The sequence below is a fragment of the Ovis aries genome, chromosome 1 (assembly GCF_016772045.2).
Source record: "Ovis aries strain OAR_USU_Benz2616 breed Rambouillet chromosome 1, ARS-UI_Ramb_v3.0, whole genome shotgun sequence".
Lineage (NCBI taxonomy): Eukaryota > Metazoa > Chordata > Mammalia > Artiodactyla > Bovidae > Ovis > Ovis aries.
The window spans coordinates 213,187,225-213,213,112 of record NC_056054.1 but is presented as its reverse complement, the minus strand read 5'-3'; the positions used below and the strand labels follow the sequence as shown (position 1 = coordinate 213,213,112).

Below are 25,888 nucleotides of genomic sequence, written 5' to 3'. Positions count from 1 at the left end.
GCCTACATGCCACAACTACCAAGGCCCAAGAAGCCTGAGTGTCCTAGAGTCCAATTCTGCCACAAGAGAAGCCACTATAATGAGATGCTCTTGCATAGTGACTAGAGTAGCCTCAGCTCACTGCAACTAGAGAAAAGTCTGCACAACATTGAAGACCCAGCACAGCCAAAAATAAATAAACAAAATAAATAAAATTTTGGAAAAAAAAGAAGCAGCCTAAGTTATTGTACCTATTCTAGGACTGCAGTTCCTATTCAGGGCCCTGCCTGTGGCCATCTGTACCTGTTGTTGAGATAAATATCCTTAATAATTTTAGTCATTAAAACTATTTGGCTATAAATAACTAGATCAGATTCAAACTAACGTTAGCCTAAATGAATTAATAAATTAATGAAAGCAAACTTATTATAACTAGAAGATTGAACAAGAACTATTCATGTTATGTTGACAATCTAAATTTACTCTTGTTCTTCATTGCCCCTTTAAACTTGATGGATTCAGTCTTTTCCTTTCTTAGATGAAAATACTGGCAGATATGATGGCTTTTCTTTTCACTGCCACAGGATGAAAGAGTCCTACGCTGGTTTGGTCACTAAGTCATGTCCGACTCATTCGACCCCATGAATTGTAGCCCACCAGTCTCCTCTGTCCATGGAATTTCCCAGGCATGAATACTGGAGTGGATTGCCATTTTCTTCTCCAGGGATCTTCCCCACCCAGACATAGTAATTTTAAATCACAAACATAATTTCAGTTTAGTAACTAGAATATGCTGGTGCATTCATTTTTTATTATTGTTATAACAACAAAAGGCTTCCCTGGGAGCTCAACTGGCAAAGAATCCACCTGCAATGCAGGAGACCCTGGTTCAATTCCTGGATCAAGAAAGTCCCCTGGAGAAAGGATAAGTTACCCACTCCAGTATTCTTGGGCTTACCTGGTAGCTCAGATGGTAAAGAATCTCCTGCAGTGCAGGTAACTGGATTTGATCCCTGGGTTGAAAAGACCATCCCCCCCCACCCCCCCGGAGGAGAGCATGGCAACACGCTCCACTATTCTTGCCTGGAGAATCCCCATAGACAGAGAAGCCTGGTATGCTACAGTCCACAGGGTCACAGAGTCAGACATTACAAAAACATCTTGAAAAAAACAGATTCATTATCTTACAGTTCTATAGATCAGAAGTCCAACATGGATTTCCTTGGGCTAAGACTGAGGTATCTGGAAGCCTGAGGAAGAATCTGCCTTTTTCAACTTGTAGAGGCTACTTGTATTCATTGTGTTATATCCGTTTCCTCCAACTTAAACAATAGCAGATTAAGTCTTTTCCAGATTGCATATCTCTGACCCTCCTTTCTGTCTGTTTCTCTTCTACTTTTAAGGACTCAAGGACTCATGTCATTAGATTGGGCCCATCAATGTAATTCAGTGTAAATTCTCCATCACTTGGTTAGTAACTGTAATCGTGTATACAACCTTAATTCCCTTTTTTTTTTTTTTTTTCCCTGTAACATGATAAATACACAAGTCCAAAGGCTTAGGGCTTGGCTGTCTCTTGGGATCATTGAACTGCCTACTGTATCTGGTCTGTCTACTGTTAAAAAATCCAGCCATCTAGATTGGGTTTTCTTTAGATTAAGTCACATAAGGCATGAACCAGGATTCTTCCATTTTTACCTTCCAGTGGTAGCACATGCATTTTACATTCTAAAACATTCCATATGGTCCCCCTGAAATGCCTCTACTCAGGCTCATGACTCAAAGTTAACATTCTGCCAATTTTCCCCCCAAAAGATGGATTAGTCTCACAGCATAGCAGTTGCTCTCTACAAAGAAAGCTGTTCATCAGTTCCTTCACCCAACATTCTCTTACAGTCTAATTATTGGTTGGACTAAGAGATCTGAAAGTTAACAGCATAGGCTCTTGAAACCATTTCTTTATGAATTTAATTTGTGTAAGGTCAAACAGGTATTATTATATTCATTGAGACAAGGAGTCCAAATAGCCTGGTACATATGTTTAAGTCACTATATCATAGAATCCAAAGGCTAGATCTTCTGAAAGATGACAGTCTTCTGGAACTACAGAAATTAATACTAATTCAAAACAATTTCTCTCTTTATCTTTTATCTCTATTTTCCTACAAATCAGCTTCATTATTTTGCTTTCTGTGAATTGCTGTTCTATGGTCCTTGGTCTCATGGCTGAATATGGCTGTGCCATCTGCCTTTACATATTATAAGCCAAACCTTGGTTCTCTCCCAGATTTCCAGGAGACAAAATCTCTTATCTCCCTAGCTGGAGCTTCATGTACACACTGGTCCAATCAATAGTAACTTGTGGAAAGAGCTATGTCTTATAGACACTAGGGAGAAAACACTCCCCTACTATAGATTTGGGGGATAGATAAGAGAGGATCATTTGACTTGGGAAAGCCTTCCAAAAATTGTATCATAGTAGTCTGTAAGCCTTATAATAACAATAAAACAAAAATAATAATCATTACAGTTGATTATAGTTATAATAGTTATAGTTTGTTGAGAGCCTTTTTAGACCAACCCCTGCATTATTATATCAAACTGTCACCTTGGTGGTGCTAGTGGTAAAAAACCCTCCTGCCAATTCAGGAGACATAAGTGGTGCAGGTTTGATCCCTGGGTCAGGAAGATCCCCTGGAGGAGGGCATGGCAACCCACTCCAGTATTCTTGCCTGGAGAATCCCATGGACAGAGGATCCTGGCAGGCTACAGTCCATATGGTTGCAAAAAGTCAGACAAGACTGAAGTGACTTAAGACACACACACACATACACATCATCTCAACCATCGTGGAGGTTCAGGTGTTTTCTCCATTTTAATGAAGAAAATATCGAAGCACTGAGAAGTGCTATAATTTGCTAAAAGTCACATGAGGAGTTAGTAGTGACTGGGACCTAAATCCACAATTCCCTGACTCCAAAATCCATACAAAAGATGTCAGTGGAATGATATCCACTGTGTAATTTTAACAGGAAAAAACCATATTTTAAAATGTTTGGGGAATTATTAGAATTTATATCTCTATTCATGTCTACACCTGTGACCATATGTATATCTGTATCTCTCTATTTCTGTAGCAATCTACCCATACAACATGCCTTTCCCTCTTTCTCTCTAGCATATATATTTAAAAGTTAATACTGAGTAATTCTGAGAACAAAATCATTTGTTACTTAAATTATATTTTTTCTGTCTGTATTTTTGTTCATGATGATATATTATTAATGACTATAAGAAGATAATCTTTATTTGGTTTCTAAAGAGCAGGAAATGTTAAGCTCATTTTCTAATTTTGCTAGGTCTCTAAAGAGTGACAGTTTTTCCTTAGGTGGCTTCTTTTTTGCTTTCTTCTGCGGCTCAACCAAAACTGTCCTGCTGTTTCTCTTTTCTAACTAAAATCCCCCAAATCGACATGGTGGCTAAGACACTTGCATTATTCTTTGTAAAAGTGTGCGTTTCTAAGAAGCAAGCTGTGAAATATCAGCTGAGTGACATTTATAGCCACCCTCCTGTTCAATAGAACATCCAAGTTTTATAGCTTTTAAATTATATGACAGGTTTTCCTACTAGATCCCTTTTAAGAGTGCTTAATAAAGTTTACAACAATTTCTTTCCTTATTTACCAAACAGTTATTAAACACCTATTTGAGTGTACATGCTCAGTCACTCAGTCATATCCGACTCTGTGGCTGCATGTACGGCAGCTGGCCAGGGTCCTCTGTCCATGGGATTCTCCAGGCAAGAATACTGAAGAGGGTTGCCATTTTCTACTCCAGGGGATCTTTCCCGCCCAGGGATCAAACCCACATCTCTGGCATCTCCTGCATTGGCAGGCAGATACTTTACCACTAGTGCCACCGTATTTATACACAAAAAAATATGTTTTTATATGTTAGCTATTTGCCAACACTAAGAAGCTTAGATTACACTTAGAAATATCAGAGACATAAATTAGAGGTAAATTATATAGATATCTTTGGCAGTTTTCTAAAGCACGTTTTAGAGTCTCTTGGATTTTATCTTTCTAATTTAATATGAAGAATAGTCAAGAAAAATAAATAAGACTTTTTTATTAAAATAGTAAGTGAATACTTTATTTAAATAGTACATAATTTGTTTTAAAATATGAAAAGTCAAGTCAAGAAGGATGTAAAGATGAAATTAGATGATAGCCATTAATTCTATAATGTAGCAACTGTCTTTTAATATTTTAGCATGTATCATATATTTTGATAAAAATTATACCACAATAATGTGTTAAATATTTTGTAAGTCAGTGAATAGTCCTGCATTAACACTTGTAGATTACTCCACTATACTATTTTATAAATTATTTTAAAAATCTCCTGTTGCTAGTATTTTATTGCTTATATTTTTATATTATAAAAAACACTGATAAATATTTTGCTATAAACTTATTTGCATACTTTTCTGATTATTGTCTTGGACAATTTCCTGGGAAATTTCACATGGTATGATCACTATTTAATACTTCATATAATATTTAATATGAAGTATTTAATGTACTTCATATATATTTTGCTAAATTGCTTTTCAGAAAGCTTGTAACACTTCTGCTCTGCTTATGAAGGAAATTCTATTTCACTTACTTTCTGACATAAAACTAGTCAACTGGATGAAATATCTGAAACAATTATTTTCAGATATTGGACAATAGGGTGTTTGGATTGTGATCCCTGAGAAAAAGGAATCAAATAAGGTGAACCATATAATTATCCTGGATTTCTATCCACGAGCAATTTTCAGAATATAATGGAAGGAGGAAGGGACTACATATATCCAGAGTTGAAAAGATAGAGATTAAACTTTGGTAAAAATAAGACAGCACTATGTGGAGACAATATATGAGATAAGAGAGCTAAACAAAGAAAGAATTCCAGATATCTGCACAGTGGATCACAATAACTGTGGAAAATTCTTCAAGAGATGGGAATACCAGACCACCCTGACCTGCCTCTTGAGAAATCTGTATGCAGGTCAGGAAGCAACAGTTAGAACTGGACATGGAACAACAGACTGGTTCCAAATAGGAAAAGGAGTATGTCAAGGCTATATTTTGTCGCCCTGCTTATTTAACTTCTATGCAGAGTACATCATGAGAAACGCTGGACTGGAAGAAACACAAGCTGGAATCAAGATTGCCAGGAGAAATATCAATAACCTCAGATATGCAGATGACACCACCCTTATGGCAGAAAATGAAGAACAACTAAAGAGCCTGTTGATGAAAGTGAAAGAGGAGAGTGAAAATGTTGGCTTAAAGCTCATCATTCAGAAAACGCAGATCATGGCATCTGGTCCCATCCCTTCATGGGAAATAGATGGGGAAACAGTGTCAGACATTATTTTTGGGGAGTCCAAAATCACTGCAGATGGTGACTGCAGCCATGAAATTAAAAGATGCTTACTCCTTGGAAGAAAAGTTATGACCAACCTAGATAGTATATTCAAAAGCAGAGACATTACTTTGACAACAAAGCTCCGTCTCATCAAGGCTATGGTTTTTCCAGTGGTCATGTATGGATGTGAGGGTTGGATCATAAAGAAGACTGAGCATGGAAGAACTAGTACTTTCAAGTTGTGGTGCTGGAGAATACTCCTGAGAGTCTCTTGGATAGCAAGGAAATCAAACCAATCAATCTTAAAGGAAATTAACCCTGAATATTCATTGGTAGGACTGATGCTGAAGCTGAAACTCCAATGCTATGGCTAATTGACATGAAGAACTGACTCACTGGAAAAGACCCTGGTGCTAGGAAAGATTGAGGGCAGGAGGAGAAGGGGGCAACAGAGGATAATACGGTTTGATGGCATCACTGACTCAATTGACAGGGACATAGCAAAGGACAAAGAAGCCTAGTGTGCTGCAGTTCATGGGGTTGCAAAGAATCACACAGGACTGAGCTACTGAAAAACAATAAGAACAAAAAAACAATCAGAATAAAAGGTGAAATTCCATCATGTAGCACAGAGAGTAGTATCCTGTTGGGCAATTCCAATTCCCAAAGAGCTCTAGATTGGACAATTTCTAGAGTTACACAGGGCTAGGAATCATTCATCTTCCCACCAACAAGATTAGGGAGACCTATTGACTGTACAAGGTATCTAAAGTGCCATATACCTTAGTGGTGTGGCTAAAGTAGTTCTAGAGTAAAGGCTTCTCTAGGGCTGCCTTCAAAAATTAAAAAAAAAAGATTCTCAAAATGATGAGGCTGATCTACAAATAACAGCCCCTTTAGACAAAATCCAACATTTTTAAAGAAGTACAACAAAATTCATCACTCAACAATGTACATACAAGTGACAGAGTCAAAATGTTCTGTATCCATTCAAAAATTACTAGACGTGAAGAAACAGAAAATTGAGACTCATAATCAAGAGAAAATTAACTATTAGAAATAGACCCAAAATGATAAAATTAGCAGATAATCTTAAAGCTACTGTTATATATTTGAATCTGCACAATGATATGAAGATAAACATGAAACTAATGAGGAAAAAATGAAAGATATAAAAATGTTAGAATGTTAAAAATGTTAGAAGTTCCAAATACAACTTCCAAATAAGAAAAGTTCAGTTCAGTTCAGTCACTCAGTCGTGTCTGACTCTTTGTGACCCCATGAACTGCAGCTTGCTGGCCTCCCTGTCCATCAGCAATTCCTGGAGTCCACCCAAACCCATGTCCATCGAGTAGGTGATGCCATCCAACCGTCTCATCCTGTCGTCCTCTTCTCATGCCCTCAATCTTCCTAGCATCAGGGTATTTTCAAATGAGTCAGCTCTTCACATCAGGTGGCCAAAGTACTGTAGTTTCAGCTTCAGCATCAGTCCTTCCAATGAACACCCAGGACTGATCTCCTTTAGGATGGACTGGTTGGATCTCCTTGCAGTCCAAGGGACTCTCAAGAGTCTTCTCCAACACCACAGTTCAAAAGCATCAGTTCTTCAGCGCTCAGCTCTCTTTATAGTTCAACTCTCACATCCATACATGACCACTGGAAAAACCATAGCTTTGATGAGACGGACCTTTGTTGGCAAAGTAACATCTCTGCTTTTGAATATGCTGTCTAGGTTGGTCATAACATTCCTTCCAAGGAGTAAGCGTCTTAATTTCATGGCTGCAATTACCATCTGCAGTGATTTTGGAGCCCAGAAAATAAAGTCAGCCACTGTCTCCACTGTTTCCCCATTTTTTGCCACGAAGTGATTGGAGTGGATGCCATGATCTTAGTTTTCTGAATGTTGAGCTTTATGCCAACATTTTCACTCTCCTCCTTCACTTTCAGCAAGAGGCTCTTTAGTTTTTCTTCACTTTCTGCCATAAGGGTGGTGTCATCTGCATATCTGAGGTTATAGATATTTCTCCTGGCAATATATATATATATACATATATATAAAATATATATGTATATATATAATATATATGTATATATATAATATATATGTATATTAGAAATGAAAATTTAACTGTATAGTAGTTGTAGTAGAATAGACACTGCAGAAGAAACCATTAGCCAACATAGATTTATAACAAAAGTAACTATTTAAGCATAAGTACAAAAGAAAAAGGACTGAAAAATATTAACAGAGCTTCAGTGACTTGCTGAATATCTATACCTGTATATTTCTATCTTTATGTTATCTATATGTTTATTTATACCATATCTACAATACGAGTCCCAGAAGAAAGAAGCCTGAAGGGAGGAGAGACAGATATTTAAAGACAGCAATTAATGGCAGAATTTTTTAGATTTTGGTGAATATTCTAAATGTACAAACTCAAGAAACTCAGCAAACTCGAAGCATGATAAAGAAAATCACACAATGATGTAAAAATCAAATCAAACAAAAATAATGAGTGACAAAGAAAATAAAAACAGCAAGTCACAAAAGACACATGGCATACAATAGAGTAAGATTAAGAAAAACCATACACTTCTTGTCAGAAACTATCTAAACCTGATGGGAACAGAAAACACCTTTAGCATGCTGAAAGGAAAAGAGACATATCAATCTAGAAATTCAATGTACAGAAAAGATACTTTTGAAGTGTAAGTGCTAAGTAAACACTTTTTCAGGCAAACAAAAACTGAGAGAACTCATCATCAGCATACAAGAAATAAAAGAAAGGTTTAAGGGAATTTTTCAGGAAGAAAATGGAACTAGAATTTACACAAAGAGCATAAAATTGGTAAATATGTAGGTAAATATAAGGAAACATTTTCCCTCACTTTTAATATATTTAAAGAATAATGAACTAGCTAAAACAAAGACAGTTACAGTGTTTCTTGAGAGGGTTTATAACATACGTAGTGAAAAATGTATGATATCATAATCCCAAAGGACAGGAGGGGGAAATGGTAGTGTATTGGTATCAATCTCTTATTTGTGAAATTATATACTATTTTTAGGTATCTGGCAATAATTTTAAGTTGAATATTGTAAAACCTCAAGCAATGAGAGAGTCAGAGAAGAGAGAGCAAAATTAAGAAATTAAGATACAGAAGAAAAGAAAATTGCTAATAGGCAAATAGTACAGCTGAATTTGGGTCCTAAGACATATATACTCAATGAGAAAGAATAAAGGACAAATGCAACTAATTGAAAACAAATAGCAAAATGGTAGAATTAAATACAACTATATTGATAATAACATTCGTGTAACATAATACTACAATTAGAAGGAAACGACTGTTAATCTGGATTGTCAAAAAAAAGGCATTCCCACTTTATACTATTTGAGAAAGATTTCACTTTAAAGATAAAAAACATATTAAAAAATAGAAGAGGGCACACTATGAAAATAATAAATATCAGATAAAGTAGAATTTAGAACCAGAAATTTTATTAAAAAAGGCCATTTTATAATGACAAAGTCAATTTACCAGAGGGTATAAAAATCCTAAATGTGTTTTCAGCTAATAATAAAGCTTCAAGATACATAAATTAATACTTGCAGAACTAAAAAGAAAAAAATAATCCATAACTCTAGTTGAAGATACAATACTAACACCTCTCTCTCAGTGGTTGATACTAAAAATAGATAAAATATTTAGAACATTGCAATCAAGAATAAAATTACATATTCTTTTTCAATGCACACAGAACATTCACCAAGATAGACCTTGTGCAGGACCACAAAACACATCTCAATCAATTTTAAAAATTGAAATTATGGAGTATATTCTTTATCAGTGGTGTTAAGTAGAAATTAGTAACAGAAAGATACCAGGAAAATCTTCAAATTAATATACTTCTAAATAAGCCTGAGTCAAATAATAAATTACTAGGGAAATTAGAACATATGTTAAACTAAATGCTATTGAAGACATAAACTTGTCATGACCTGTAGGATACAGGTAAATCAGCAGTTAGAAGGAAATTTATGGCTTTAGTGCTCTATTAAAAAAAAAAAAGCAACTAAAATGAGTGTTGTAGGGTTCTCCTTTGTGGTCGGCCCACCCTCAGTACAGGGGGTGTACTACCCTCTGTTCACCAAATTAAACTCTGAGGTGTAATCAAGTTGTGAGAAAAAAAAAAATCAGTGTTGTGGATTTTTAAAATCCAAATTAACTAAAGGACTAAATAATCTAGATATGAATAGAATTCCAAAGAATAAAAAACTGTCAAAAATAGAGAAAAACAATATAAAGTCTGCTCTGGTGCCCAGAGTTGTCTCGAGAGTAGTTATCTTTTCTCTTCCTGGTAAGGGAGAGGGAGACACCATGACAGACACTTAAGTCCTGATTTTCAAAAGAAAAGGAGAAAGCAGAGAGTTGATTGCCTTCAACTGAAAGCAATCCTTATACTAAAGTGGCATATTGGAACCTGGCATATTCTGGCCTCTTCAGAGGGAAGCAATAACACTAGAAACACTGTGAATTAATTATCTCCTTTATGCTCTTTATTAATTCTATTTTATTTTATTTTTTATTGCTTCTAAAGTTTTTGGAGAAAGATGAAATATAATTGTGTTATGTTTTCAATTAAACAATCATCAAGCATTAAATCCTTATAAATCTGGCAGGTCTGAGTGTGTGCTAAGTTGCTTCAGTCATGTCCGACTCTTTGTGACCCCGTGGACTGTTGCCCACCAGGCTCCTCTGTCCATGGGATTTCCCAGGCAAGAATACTGGAGTGGGTTGCCCTTTTCCTCCTCCAGGGGATCTTCCCAACCTCAGGATAGAACCTCTGTCTTATGTCTCCAGTGTTGGAAGGTGGGTTCTTTACCACTAGGGACACATGGGGAGCCTGAGGCAGGTTTAAAAACATCAACTAAGAAGTCCACCAGATGTGTGCCTAGAGAGTTGGAAGACGAGGCCATATTTACCCTGCGTATTTTTTAAAAAACTGAGGAAAAAAAATTAGCTGATTGAACAAAGGAGGCTTAAAGTTTTTAATAGAGTCAACGGACTAGATCTGATAGGCAGAGTGCCTGATGAACTATGGACTGAGGTTCGTGACATTGTACAGGAGACAGGGATCAAGACCATCCCCATGGAAAAGAAATGCAAAAAAGCAAAATGGCTGTCTGGGGAGGCCTTACAAATAGCTGTGAAAAGAAGAGAAGCTAAAAGCAAAGAGGAAAGGAAAGATATAGCATCTGAATGCAGAATTCCAAAGAATAGCAAGAAGAGATAAGAAAGCCTTCCTCAGCGATCAATGCAAAGAAATAGAGGAAAACAACAGAATGGGAAAGACTAGAGATCTCTTCAAGAAAATTAGAGATACAAAGGGAATATTTCATGCAAAGATGGGCTCAATAAAGGACAGAGATGGTATGGACCTAACAGAAGCAGAAGATATTAAGAAGAGGTGGCAAGAATACACAGAAGAACTGTACAAAAAAGATCTTCACGACCCGGATAATCACGATGGTGTGATCACTCACCTAGAGCCAGACATATTGGAATGTGAAGTCAAGTGGACCTTAGAAAGCATCACTATGAACAAAGCTAGTGGAGATGATGGAATTCCAGTTGAGCTGTTTCAAATCCTGAAAGATGATGCTGTGATAGTGCTGCACTCAATATGCCAGCAAATTTGGAAAACTCAGCAGTGGCCACAGGACTGGAAAAGGTCACTTTTCATTCCAATCCCAAAGAAAAGTAATGCCAAAGAATGCTCAAACTACCACACAATTGCACTCATCTCACATGCTAGTAAAATAATGCTCAAAATTATCCAAGCCAGGCTTTAGCAATACGTGAACCATGAACTTCCAAATGTTCAAGCTGGTTTTAGAAAAGGCAGAGGAACCAGAGATCAAATTGCCAACATCCACTGGATCATGGAAAAAGCAAGAGAGTTCCAGAAAAACATCTCTTTCTGCTTTCTTGACTATGCCAAAGCCTTTGACTGTGTGGATCGCGATAAACTGTGGAAAATTCTGAGAGAGATGGGAATACCAGACCACCTAACCTGCCTCTTGAGAAACCTGTATGCGGGTCAGGAAGCAACAGTTCGCACTGGACATGGAACAACAGACTGGTTCCAAGTAGGAAAAGGAGTACGTGAAAGCTGTATATTGTCACCCTGCTTATTTAACTTCTATGCAGAGTACATCATGAGAAACGCTGGACTGGAAGAAACACAAGCTGGAATCAAGATTGCCAGGAGAAATATCAATAACCTCAGATATGCAGATGACACCACCATTATGGCAGAAAGTGAAGAGAAACTCAGAAGCCTCCTGATGAAAGTGAAAGAGGAGAGTGAAAAAGTTGGTTTAAAGCTCCACATTCAGAAAAGTAAGATCATGGCATCTGGTCCCATCACTTCATGGGAAATAGATGGGGAAACAGTGGAAACAGTGTCAGACTTTATTTTTTTGGGCTCCAAAATCACTGCAGATAGTGATTGCAGCCATGAAATTAAAAGACTCTTGCTCCTTGGAAGAAAAGTTATGACCAACCTAGATAGCATATTCAAAAGCAGAGACATTACTTTGCCAACACAGGTCTGTCTTGTCAAGGCTATGGTTTTTCCAGTGGTCATATATGGATGTGAGGGTTGGACTGTGAAGAAAGCTGAGTGCCGAAGAATTGATGCTTTTGAACAGTGGTGTTGGAGAAGATTCTTGAGAGTCCCCTGGACTGCAAGGAGATCCAACCAGTCCATTCTGAAGGAGATCAACCCTGGGATTTCTTTGGAAGAAGTGAAGTTAATGCTGAAACTCCAGTACTTTGGCCACCTCATGCGAAGACTTGTCTCATTGGAAAAGACTCTGATGCTAGGAGGGATTGGGGGCAGGAGGAGAAGGGGACGACCGAAGATGAGATGGCTGGATGGCATCACTGACTCGATGGACGTGAGTCTGAGTGAACTCCTGGAGTTGGTGATGGACAGGGAGGCCTGGCGTGCTGTGATTCATGGGGTCGCAAAGAGTCGGACACGACTGAGCGACTGAAAGTTTTTAGAAGAGGTGGGAGGAACAGGTTGAGATAATTATTTAAAGCTACCTTTTGCAATTGTATGTCTATCTCTCTTTTTATGTTTATTCATTCTTAAAATTGCTCACATGTTTTTAATTCCTTATTGCTCAAGGAGATCAAACACCACATTTTCATCGTCATCCTAGGATTTTTTTTTAATGGACATTTTCCTGTTTAATCTATTATTCTGGAAAAAAAAATCTGTCCAGAAGATATATGTTTACCTTTCCTCACATTTTTTCTCTCTGTTGTTTTTTTTTTTTTTTTTTTTTTTCATTTTGTGAATCTGGTCACCATAGGAAAGACAGCAATCATTCACTTCAGGGAAAGTCTATTTTAAGTACTAACTACTTGGGGGTAGATGGAGGTTAGAGACTTTAATCCTTCATTTCCTCCTTTTCTCTAAAAATGCTAGCTGGCAGGCAGTCAGCAGGAAAGTAGCAGAGGAGCTTTCAGAAAGAAAACATTCCCTGTAGAAGTAGTGAGTGGCCCATTGTGATGTTGAACAAAAGTAGTTCTTCTGGAATTGTTTTTCTAGGAAACTTGTTATTCCACTTTGACTTTATTCAGTAAATATATAAATAGAAAAAGAAAAGAAAGAAGAGATAAAAAAAGAAAAGATAAACTATTCTTTGATCCCTCATAATTAATTTGTTCTTGTTGACTACTGCTTTTGTTGGTATTTCATAGTTTGAAACCAAGGCACTTAGTGTTAATTTTGATAAGTGATTTTTATAGTTACCGTGTTTATTTTGGACATGCTCATCTACAATTAATACTTTAAAATATCAAGTGAGAGGAATGGAATGTTTCTAAAGACTAAGAAACCTCACATTTTACCTCAGCATCCCCCTAGAAGAGAAAGTTGTTTTCCCCTGAACAACTGTTAATTTTTTTTTTTTTTCATCTAGCTAGTATTTGCCAAGTTCCTGTAGCACAGCTGAGAATCTGCCTGCAACACAGTGAATCCCGGGTTCAGTCCCTGTGCCTGGAAGACCTCTGGAGAAGGGAATGGCAATCCACTCCAGTATTCTTGCCTGGGAAACCCCTGGACAGAGGAGCCTGGTGGGCTACAGTCCATGGAGCCACAAAGAGTCAGACACAACTGAGCAACTAACACACACACACACACACACACACACACACACACACACAAAACACAATTGGCATCAATTGCTCTCTTTTCCCCCCTTCTTTTTTTGAGGTTAGAGCGAAGAGGCTGAAGTTGGAAGTTATTTTTACCTCAGCATAAATGGGCTGTACTTTTTACTATTATTGGAGCTGTTGTAGGTTTCTCTTTGTCATGGAGATGAAGCTTCTGTTTTCAGGACTGGTCATTGCAGTGCATTTTGAGGAAATAATATTATGTCCGAACTAAAGCTACTATTTAAGCATTTTCATTACATTTTAAAAAGATGGCAGAGATAAATCATTCTGTCACCTTGGTGTTTCTGTTTACACCAAGGGTTTTAGCTATAGATGTTTTTTCTAGCGTTATTGTAGATTTTTAACATGCTCTGAAATTCTTAAATTGATAAATTCACTGTTCTATGCAGTCTCAGACAGTTAGCATGCATATTCTTTTGCTTTAATGCTTTTCTTTAGGTTCCTCTTGAGAGAGTTTTGCCAGAGACGGTGGAATAATAGGTTATAATATGTAGATTAGTTAAATGTGTGTGTGTGTGTATACCCTTCATTTTTAGTTCCATGATAATAATATTAAATATACAGTTAAACTTTTCTTAAATGTTTTCCCTTTTTCAGATGAAACTTAAATGGCTGTCACAGCTAATCTTCCTACTATACGTAGAATCCCGTGATTGAGGGAGAGTTTGCTAACAAGGGTGAAAGTGAAATCACTCAGTCGTGTCCGACTCTTTGCAACCCCATGGACTGTATGTAGCCTACCAGGCTCCTCTGTCCATGAGATTTTCCAGGCAATAGTACTGGAGTGGATTGCCATTTCCTTCTCCAGGGGATCTTCCCAACCCAGGGATCGAACCCGGGTCTCCTGCATTGTAGACAGACACTTTACCGTCTGAGCCACCAGGGAAGCACAAGGGTATATAATTTTAAAACTTTCTCGCATCTTAGCCAGGATTTCATGGGATCCTCATAAAAAGTACATAAATCACGGTACACTGTGATTTACAAGCTTATATTTAGTATTTTGTTACTATCTCTTCCACAGTCTGAAATAACGTTGTTCCCAGCAGCAAATTAGACTGCTTTGTGATATCACTCCTACCTGACTTTCAGCTTGGCATCTTCATATGTCTGTTATTTTTATATGAGTCATTGTATGTCTTAATTATGTGAAGCAACTTATAAACCATAAGTAGCTGTTAAGCAACCTGTTGTGTGTATGTGTGTATTAGCATATAATTTATATAGTTCCTTGGCTTCTTTGTTTAATAACACTGTAGTGGAAAGATCATTAAAATGATAATATTCTCCTTGCTATTAATCATAGCTTATCTTGTTTCCTTGTTAATGGATGCTTCTTACTACTGAAGGAGATAGTTACTTTCTTTGTTCTCAATCAATATTAATTCTCTTAAGAGTCTGTATGCAATTGCATGAAATAAGATGATAGAGAAATAAACATTTAGTTATAGTAATATTGAGAGAATACTTTTGTCTACCAGTCAATCCTAATACAAAGCACTGAGTAGGCCTTAATTTTCTTGACCAACATTATTTTATATATACAGAGGCACATATGTATATATTATGTATTCAACTATTTAGAATCACAGTTTCAAGTATATTTGGGTATATCAGAGAAGCCTGATTTAAATGAATTGCATGTTACTGGAGGGTTAGGAATATGAGGATGAAAAATTATGGTGATAAGGGAGTGACATTATTGATTGGGCTCCTCCAATGGCTTAGCTGAAGAAGGAAATGGCAACCTACTCCAGTACTCTTGCCTGGAAAATCCCATGGGCAGAGGAGCCTGGTGGGCTGCAGTCCATGGGGTCGCTAGGAGTCAGACACAACTGAGTGACTTCACTTTTACTTTTCATTTTCATGCATTGGAGAAGGAAATGGCAACCAACTCCAGTACTCTTGCCTGGAGAATCCCAGGGATGGAGGAGCCTGGTGGGCTGCTGTCTATGGGGTCACACAGAGTCAGACACGACTGAAGCGACTTAGCAGCAGTAGCAGCAGCAGCAGTGACTTAGCAGGTAAAGAATCTGCCTGCGATGTAGGAGATACAGGAGACACAGGTTCAGTTCCTGGGTCAGGAAGATCCTCTGAAAGAGGAAACGGCAACCCACTCTAGTATTCTTGCCTGAAAAAGAATCTCATGGACAGAGGAGCCTGGCGGACTACAGTTCAAAGGGCCACAGACTTGGACAAGACTAAGAAACTAAGCACGCACGCATGACAAGGGGCAGTGGACATATGTGAGCAGGGAAGTAGGATGGCTATGTTCAGGAAGATCATGGTGGATATAGAAAGGGTGGATGAGAGAAGAGGAAGAATTCATTTGTAGGGAGTTCCTATCTTGGCAAGATATGACAATGGCTTCACTTAAAGGAAATAGAAAGTTAAGGAGGTGGATTTCAATGTTATTGATAGAACTTAGTGACTATTTGGGGAATGGGAGAGGTAAGTAGTAAGGATAAATCCTAAATTTTCATCTAGGGCAACTGGGTAGATGGTAATACCCAAATCCAGAAAAGATGGGGTAAAATATGTTAGACCAGCACACCCAAACATTAGAAAACCTTCTTTATCATCACCCATAGAAATCTCCTAAAGAATGTACTCTTCCCCACCCCCTCCCTCTGCTTACCTAGCTATCTTGCTCCTAGAACTCAAAAATATGAGAGTCAGAATCACCGCAGGAATTCTTGGCTGCAACCAACCAGCCATATGTAATAAATAAGGGCTGTATTTTATGCAGATGAGTTTCTCTGGTGATAAGAGTTGTCTCTGCTGGTTTTCTTCCTGGTAGGAAGACACTTTTATAAATGAAAAATTTCCTGTATAAATGTAAGTTTCCCTTACAAAAAGGAGAATGTATACTCATATTTTTAGAGAGTAAGGGGGAAGTAAAGAGCTTTTTTGAGTCTGCTCATTCTCAGGTGTCTTTTGTTCAAAATAATCCATATTTTAGAGAGCATATTGGAGGGGAACATATTCTTATACCTTGCAAGAACGTCTAACTAGTTCTTGGAACTGTAATTTCAAAAATACACCGTGGTTGCTAAGCCTGAAATTTCCTCCCTATGATAGTTTGCAGGATTGCAATTTTGAGAGGTTCTAATGCTTTTCTCTCTAGCTTTTGCTCTACATGGACACCTATGCTTTTGACCAAGTTGTTCTGCTTGTGTTATACAATTTCCTGAGAAAATAAGTAACAGCTCTGTGTTATTATTCCAGGTATTGCAATACTTTGCATACACAGTTCCATGTTCCATAGCATATAATGCCAACATTTATAACTTTAAATAACTTCTTCATAATTTTTCTTTCAAATCTTCATATATATCGGCCCTGGAAAATCAGGACTAAATAATCACTTCAGTAACTACACACAAAAAAATTTAACCTGTAACACTGGTTTCTTCCAAATCTGTAGTTCCAGGTAGAACCTTCAAAACGAGTGACAGAGAATAGCATAACATTTTCTTTCGCTCACTCTCTCTTGGAGCATTTTAGAATACAGTGCTGGACATACAGATAAGTGACATGGTTGGAAGTGTTGGTTTTTTATTATGTCACCTAAGTTGTTTTTAAAAATGTACACAGTAGTTTTTATAGCAAAGTTTCTGTACATATAGAGCAGTGGTCCCCAACATTTTTGACACCAGGGACTAATTTTGTTAAGACAATTCTTCCATGAATGGAGAGGGGGGCTGTGAGCAATGGGGAGCACTTTTAAATGCAGATGAAGTTTTGTTTGTCATCACCACTCACCTCCTGCTGTGCAGCCCAGTAATTAACAGGGACTGGCGACCCCTGATATAGAGGACACATTCATTCCAGTAACTTTCTGTCAAAGATTCTGAAAATTTTGATAGTTTTAATAATTATTTAGTTTCTTTCTCACCATTCAGTGCAGCTATTTTAACGTCAATCATGCCTTTTGTTTTTGATGCGTACGAGTGTGTTTTAAACTAATGCGTGCACTTTTTTCCCCTCTTTCATTTACTTCTTTTATCTTTGATTCTTTGTTTTTTTTTTTTTCAGAAAGTTTCCTAAGTGTCCTTATCTCTTTTATCCTTCTAGTTCTTAATTATTTGCTCTTGCAGACAAACCTACCTACTCTCTCCTTCCATCTCTTTTCATTTTTGAAATTTAATTTGTCATTTTTCCCTCTTAAATATTTTCCATTATCTTCTTTGCTAATCTATATCCTTCTTTTCTTTATGGTCCTATATTTCACCCTTTTTGATGATAGTAATTTGTTCATTTTTACAATATTTGAAGCCATAGTATGTGTTAGGAACTGTGATAGGTACTAGGAATGTAGTGATGAACACAGAAAAGGCTTTCTGACATAACACCTTTTAAGGACAGAAATAATTAAGCTGTACATACAATACAATGCGCTAAGAGCCATGGTGGAATGAAAAGTTTGGAGCTGTTAAGGGGATCTGGAAGCACACAGAAGAGACCGCGGCCAGAATTGGGTTGAAGAAGAATTCCTGCATGTGGGTTAGTTAGGCAAAGGAGAGGTGATGAAGGCAGAATTGTTCTAGGCAGAGGAGGCCCAGGAGAGAGAGAGACAGTGGGTGTACTCAGGGCCCTTTATTAGTATTGAAACTGTTTCAGTGTAACTGGATGTATATTTGTGTTACTTTCTGTACAGCTACGAAAGCTTTGGAGGTTTCTGTTTATTTTTATGTTTTACCTCTGCTCAAAAATAAGACTTCTCTGTTCTACTTTCATAACAACTTCCTGCATGCCATAATTCAGCTGGTAGATAATCTTTACTTTATACCTGTTGTTGACTAATTTTAAGTGCCTGGGGCAGGTATGTTAATACATTTCCATTTTTGTCATAATGAATGACGATTGATATATGTATTTCTCTTCTTATGGGGAAGTCAGAATGTGATGATTATGGTGTTTTATTGTCAAACATTCAATTTCAGGTCACTTTTGGTGAAGTATGAGCTTGGTGTGTGTGTTACACTATGCAATTGTACTAGGCAAAGGACTGTTTTATTTGAGAACAAACCACAACCTGGATTTTAAATCAGACATTTATGACATGTTGATAAAATGGGCCTTAGATAGTAAATGGTCAGCTCATTTCACAGATGGAGAAACTGAGACCTGGAGAGGTTAATGAAGGAAAGAACTAACTGTGATGAGGATTTGGGTGTGTGTGATGTTTGTTTTCATTCTGAAACTTTTGAGAATAACTATTCTACTTGTTAACCATTTCTTTTTTTATATAATTTATATAATCATTTTTCATTACTAAGCTGGCAAACATGATGGATAGATTATTTTTACATTGAAAATTAAAAAAAAAACTAGGAGATGTTTGAGCCTGAGATTTTTTTTTAAACTAATCTGACCAAGATGAAAAGTCAAGGAATTCTAAAGGAAGGAAATACAGATTGTTTTTTACTCTGATGTCTTATAGGAGACAGAGATTAAATAAATGACTTATTTTTGTCATCTACTTCCTCTCTTATAAACAAATAAAGATAAATCTCCAGTGTGTTGCTCATCTTTGCTAGGGATGGGTATTTTGTTTGAGGCAGAACAGTTGAAACTAATACTCCGTTTTTGTTGAAAAGGCAGTGTAGATATCAGTATCCATCTTTTACCCGTGAGGACCTTGAGGCACTGTAAGATTGGATGGACTCATTTCTTTAAGGTTTCTCAGTTAATGAGTAACAGCTGATGCCAGAACACGTGACATCAGAGCTGCGGTTCTGCATTCTTTCCGTTCAGAAGGAGGAGGACAAGAGAAGGGTGAAGGGAGGGAAGGAAGAGGGCGGAGGAGGAAAAGGAAGGAGAGGAAGGAGGAGGAAAAATGTTGCTTGTTGTGTTTATTATCCACCATTCGCAATGTTTAGCACAGTCATACATTACTGCTTTCAGTTTTATAATTATCTCCTGAAATTGATAGTTTGCATTTTCCCCATTTTACAGTTTAGGAAACTGAGTCTCAAGGAAGCGGTATTCCTCATTTATAGTTGCACAGCTAGAACTAGAGCTACTCCAAAGCCTACACGTAACTAATTCCCATGGTGTTCCTTATCTTCCCATATTTTTTTAATGGACATTGCAAAATTCACTTTAAATTTTATTTTATTTCTATAAGATAAACAGATTGGGAACACTAAAAAACAAACAGAACTCTGGCTCTGCTCCATGCCATGGTGGTAGTACAGACACTCTTTTGGCAGGAAGTATTGATAAGTTTCTGGACTAAAGCGAAAGTAGGGAATTAAAAGTTAACACCAAAATTGAAACAAAGCCATGTTTTGTGAAGCGCGCACTAATAGCAGTCCATTGGATCAAAGGATATGATCTCACTTCACAGTAAAACAGGTCTTGCAAGCCCAGGTAACTCAGGAAGCAGAATGGTAATTATTCACAGAAGAAAGCAGGTAGTATACTGTTACATTACTACAGGGGAAAGTCAGAAGGTCACCAGGCTTGCAGGGTAACTGACACAGCTGAAACTGCTTGGCCCCCTTTAAACAAAAGTAGTAAAATGGGAGAGAATGAAGCAAGTTTACCTAATACTGCTTTGCAAGGTAAGTGCCAACAGCCTCTGAAATGGTTGCAATCAGATGTGTAAGTGGTGTCGATTACAGTGTGTGTGTGTGTGTGTGGTGTGCGTTCGTGCACTCCTGCTGCGTTTCAAGGTGTGCTTTGAGGGTGGGGAAAGAAGTGGGGATTGTTTCTGAAGAAGCAGCTGTCTCGTCCTTTCTTCTCAACTACTCAACCTACACAGAAAAACAAATTTGGTGGAGTAGGGAAAACCTTATCTTACTTGAGCTATAATGCTGGAGAAATGGTACAACCTACTTCCAGTACTTTTTCATGTGAAACTTTTCCCAATATTGGCAGAATATTGATTTTTGTTCTTGCCTGTGAGATTTTTATTTGTAATCAAATTTTACCATCTCGGGTTTACCAGCCAAGTGTCCTTGTACTTAATATTACCATTTTTTTAAGGGAGAAAACAAGTCTCAGAGGGCAGTGTCTGGCTGGGGAGAGTGGTTGGTTTTAGAGGTCTTACTTTATCAGATACCTTTGTCCTTTAAAGGGGCTGGCTTTATTGACATTGGCCTGACCAGGCTACTGTGGCTAGGCTTGTTGATAGAAACAAATACAAGTTGCCTCACACTTTCTACTTTTTTGAGTGAGAAAGTTTCTTTTTTTTTAAGAAAAGGGCAGAAGGCATATTTGTTGCCATGATTTCTAGTTGTCTACTCTCTTGTTGTTAATTATTTACCACCTTTACTAGTGACATTTTGATCAAGGTCTTTTTAAAGAAGTCTCCTTGATGATGACGTTTTTATTTCTTTAAATATGTTCTTGTGAAGCTTACCAACAAGAGAATACTCAAACCACTGTTTTCCTTTAAGTGTATATAACCAAAAATTTCCTGTAAGTGTATGTAACCAAAAGCATAACTATATCTGTGAAATGTAACACATCTGAGGATAACAAGACCATCATAGACATGCTTGGTCATAAACATGTATCACCCATTTTTATAGAGTTAAATAATCTTCCAGAATATCTGTTTTTTTCTGTATTTTCATTAATCCTTTCTCTACTTACTTTGCTTAAAAATCCCAGAATTGTATTTCTATTTCTGTGTATTTCCTAAAAAAAAAATATGAAACACTGTGTAAAATGCTATTAAAAAATACCTTTAATGTAGAGTAATTTTAAAAGTTATTTAGTGCTTTTATTGAAGAAAAGCAGCAAAGTAAAAGAATCATTCAGTATAACTCTATGAAATAATTTGTGTTTTATGGATAAAATGTATGTGATTATAACATATGCCTTAACATATTATTATTATATGAAAAACTCTAACAACCTAGATGCTTCCTATATACTTTCCCATGGAAAAACACTACATGGGAAAGTATATAGGAAGCATCTAGGTTGTTAGAGTTTTTCATATAATAATAATTTTGTATCAAATGTGTATGACTGTTTGGGAACCCCCAGAATAGCCCAGTTTAGCCTGTCTTGTACATCATCTGTGTCTGTGTTCAGGATTGAAATAAGCTGAGGAGTACCCTGGCAGCTGTCCTGTCCCCTCATCATCCCTCTTTATGTCAGGATCAGGATAACATTTGCTTCTTATTTTAGAGTCCCAGAATGTGCATAGATTGTCTGTTGTTTTGTGGGGGGATTTTTGCCTCTTTTTCCCTGACACTTTTATATCTGTTATGAGTCTGGTAATACATTCCATTTGAGAAGGGTGAATTTCTCTTCCTCCTATATATTGATTTTTCCAATTATTTTCAAAATCAATTATTAGCACAAATCAGAAAAGCATGCATAAAATTTAAAATAAGAGCTATGGTAAATAATTTGAATGTCATGGTTTGAGTTAGAAAACAGTGTGCCTTGATTCATAAAGCTTCTGTAGCTGGGGAATACTTGTGAGATCAATTCTATCCTGGGGTATTTTCTTTTGTGCACTCTGCTTAAACTTTTCAATAAGGAATGTGTTCCCTTCTGATCTTATCTGAGTTGAAATGCATCCTTGGTAGGTCTACAGATGGTTCAGATTTCTCTTCTTGGAGTGTTGAAATGCTTCCATTCCAGACATATTTGCCTTAAGATTATTCAGTGAACCTATTAGTCAGTGAGAATTAATGAGAAACAAGATGCTTCAGTTTGAAATTACTTCTGGATCTTGTTTTAATTATAAAGGAAAACACAGTGGGAAGAATTTTTACCTTTATTTGTATGTGTGAAGGTAAGATATTTTGCTAACGTTGTCTAATATCTTGTAAAACAAACCAAGATATATACAGGAGTCTTCATTTATGGATTGTTCTAATAGTATTCCATTTTCTGTGCAATCAGTTCAGTTCAGTCGCTCAGTCGTATCCGACTCTTTGCAACCCCATGAATCGCAGCACGCCAGGCCTCCCTGTCCATCACCAACTCCTGGAGTTCACCCAAACTCATGTCCATCGAGTCGGTGATGCCATCCAGCCATCTCATCCTCGGTCATCCCCTTCTCCTCCTGCCCCATAATCAGTCTTATATCTGAGCCTGAGTTTTAAAATTACCAAAGTAAATGAAAAATGAATTTTGAAATGTTGTTTAATTTTTCTTTTACTTAATAGCATTTATAAATATTCTGAAGTTCTCTAAAATAATACTGCTTCTAATCAGCTCTGCTCACAAATAAGTATTCTCTAACAGAAATGACTATATGCGGATGTTTTGTACATTTAGCCTATAGATGATTTAAGTGTTTTGGCTATGAAGATAATAAGTGCTTAATAAATGATAGATTATCATTAGAACTCCATTATGTGTTTTGAATAATGGTTTTCTAAGGCCCTTGTATATATCTAGATTATCTAGACTCACTGGGCCATCTCTAATCATAACTTGAAGGGCTAGCTATAGACACTGTCAAGGATTATTCATTTTAGCACTATATCCTGTAGGCCTCTGACCATTATTATACCCAAGTTGCTGGTAGATTATGCCCTGATTAAGAGCCCATAAGTTATCAACATTTAATGTTTCCAATGATATTGGGAACCTATCTTTTCCTGAATGAGAGTGAAATCTTTCCAAAGTTACCTTCGGCTTAATGTGAACAGATTTCAATTACCTTTTCTAACCTAAGAAGCAATCTCTCCCTGTTAGCCTCAGTGATAAAGTTAACAGACAATTATATAAAACCTTCATACATGAAGGTCCATAATATTCTCTGGATTCATAGAATAGAATTATCTTGGGTAGAAGAGAATTCTAAAAAATGTTTTCTAATTTTTGAAAATATAAATAAAATGTACAAATAATATGGCATCAGGAATAGGGATGAGTGCTTTTTTTCATCATTAATTGCTAAGGAAAGGAAGGAGGATTTCCTTCCTTAATATCTGTAAGCACGTGTACCACTGAGTGGCAAATTGTCAGTCTGTGACAGTAGTGAATGGCCATGGCTGAGATGATAGGATGGTGGCAACTCCCTTCTTGGCAGGAAGTTATCTGGAAATTGACTTAGGATAAGGTTTCTCTGCAATGTAGGAGACCCAGGTTCAATCCCTGGGTCTGGAAGATCCTGGGGAGATGGGGATGGCTACCCACTTCAGTATTCTTGGCTGGAGAATTCCATAGACAGAAGATCCTGGAGGGCTACAGATCCTGGAGGGTCGCAAAGAGTCAGACACAACTAAGCTACTATAACACACACACATACAAGATTTCTCCGAAGGGTATCCTTGAGCATGTAAGGGACCCTAACCTAGTCTCTCTCACGAAGGACAGGTATTTTCTGCTTCTCCCAGGCTTCTCATTAACAGGCAAGGCAGACCCTAGTCAGAATTGTTTAAAAAAAAATGGTGGGTGGGGGGAAAAAATCTCTCAAGGCTCAGCTGTGTTCCTCATCTGCTGACTCCCTCCTACCTCAGGAATTCAGCCCCAGGAGCTCTTGTTTTTCTTCTCCTTTTCCTTGGTCAAACATGTCCAAGGCCACCTGCCTCTTTGTAAAGGGCTGTTGTTGTTTAGTCACTCAGTCGTGTCCAACTCTTTTGCAACTCCTTGGACTGTATGTAGCCTGCCAGGCTCCTCTATCCATTGGATTCTCAGCAAGAATACTGGAGTGGGTTGCCATTTCTTTTTCCAGGGGATCTTCCCAACCCAGGGATGGAACCCGTGTGGGCTGCATTGTCAGGCAGATTCTTCACCACTGAGCTACCAGGGAAGCCCTTTGTAAAGGATAAGATTTATCCTTGGAATTATTTGAATAACAGAAATCTCTTGAGTTCAGTGCCAGAACAACCTTGTGAGAGGGGATCTCTTTGAGTAGAGTTTCCTCTGAGCTACTTAACACATCCTCTTCTCTCAAACTGCCTGCTTATCAGCTGCTTGGATGTTTTTGAACACCTTCTAATTAAAGTCCTTCTTCCTACCTCAGTTCTTTGTTCTCTAGGTTAAGAACCACCTATTCTAAAGACTACAAAAGACTAGAACTCTGTGGAAAAGATGTTTCTAAGTTCAGAAGTTTGGCTAGACCCTTTCAAATGCAAGGCCAGTTATAGGTAGCTGTCAGCAGAGACAGCTCTTCACCAACCCTCTGAGGGAGAATCTGGCTCTCAGAACTAGGGTAAAAAAATCTGTAGAATATAAACATTTTCAAGATAGAGAGGGAGTATAGAGGACCTTAAGTCCAAAATTTTTACTTTGTAGAGGAACAGAGATCCTTTGAAGGTGCAAAAATTGTTTTCAGTTCCTCAGAAGCAGTTGCCAGAACCCAAGTCTCCACCCTAGCTGCCTAAATCCTATAATTTGATGGAGGGATTGGGCATATTGTTTTCTAGGAGTATTTACTTTTTAGAGAAGGAAATTTAGACTTAAAAATACTTTCCATATTGACATCTTTTAGCCTCTGTGGTATGACCTGTAAATCACCATCCAGTATTCAGCCTGGCTTTTAAATGTTTGCTCCATCCAGGGATCCAGGCTTGGGTATTCTCTTGACTGCATAAAAGTTATTTAGGCTCTTGAGACATATATTAACTTTCATCACAAGGAGGAATTGGCTTGAAATTCCATAAGCACATGCAAAAAATGTTTCTCCATGATTCAGCCATTTCTTTAGAAATTATACTTTTTCTATCTGGCTAGTATAAGAAAAAGGAGAAGGCAATGGCAACCCACTCCAGTACTCTCACCTGGAAAATCCCATGGACGGAGGAGCCTGGTAGGTTGCCATGAGGTCGCTAAGAGTCGGACTTGACTGAGTGACTTCACTTTCACTTTTCACTTTCATGGACTGGAGAAGGAAATGGCAACCCACTCCAGTGTTCTTGCCTGGAGAATCCCAGGGACGGAGGAGCCTGGTGGGCTGCCATCTATGGGGTCACACAGAGTCGGACACAACTGAAGTGACTTAGCAATAGCAGCAGCAGCAGCAGTATAAGAAAAAAGTTCAGGTGGGAAGATGCCTTAGTGTCTGTGCTTCTGTGTGTGTTTCTGAGTTGCAGCCCAAGGGCAGCAGTACTGTATACCCCAACCAGTTAGACTGGTTTGGTGTGTCTGTTTACTTTCTGTGGGGGGAAAAGTATCTTACATTCATCATCATAAACCATACCTGTGAGTGCTTTGAAATCTTTAAAAAACCCCAAAGAGAACTCACCAGTTTGTAAATCTTCCTTCCAACCCACTCGAATTTTAATAGCATTTTCAGTTAT

The 25,888-nt window shown here is 37.5% G+C and overlaps 1 protein-coding gene across 3 annotated transcripts in view; it reads left to right on the top strand.

Moving 5' to 3' along the window:
- The window catches only part of NAALADL2 (N-acetylated alpha-linked acidic dipeptidase like 2), a 1,658,881-nt gene that overhangs the window by 438,483 nt on the left and 1,194,510 nt on the right, over positions 1 to 25,888 (top strand). Inside the window, exon 1 of one of the 3 annotated variants that reach the window (XM_042234305.2) lies at positions 20,118 to 20,233. The exons of the other annotated variants lie outside the window; for them this stretch is intronic. Within the exon in view, the coding sequence (XP_042090239.1) occupies positions 20,191 to 20,233 (43 nt within the window). The 5' untranslated portion in view covers positions 20,118 to 20,190. Of the gene's footprint in view, positions 1 to 20,117; positions 20,234 to 25,888 lie in introns of those variants that run through there. 3 annotated transcript variants of the gene reach the window in all.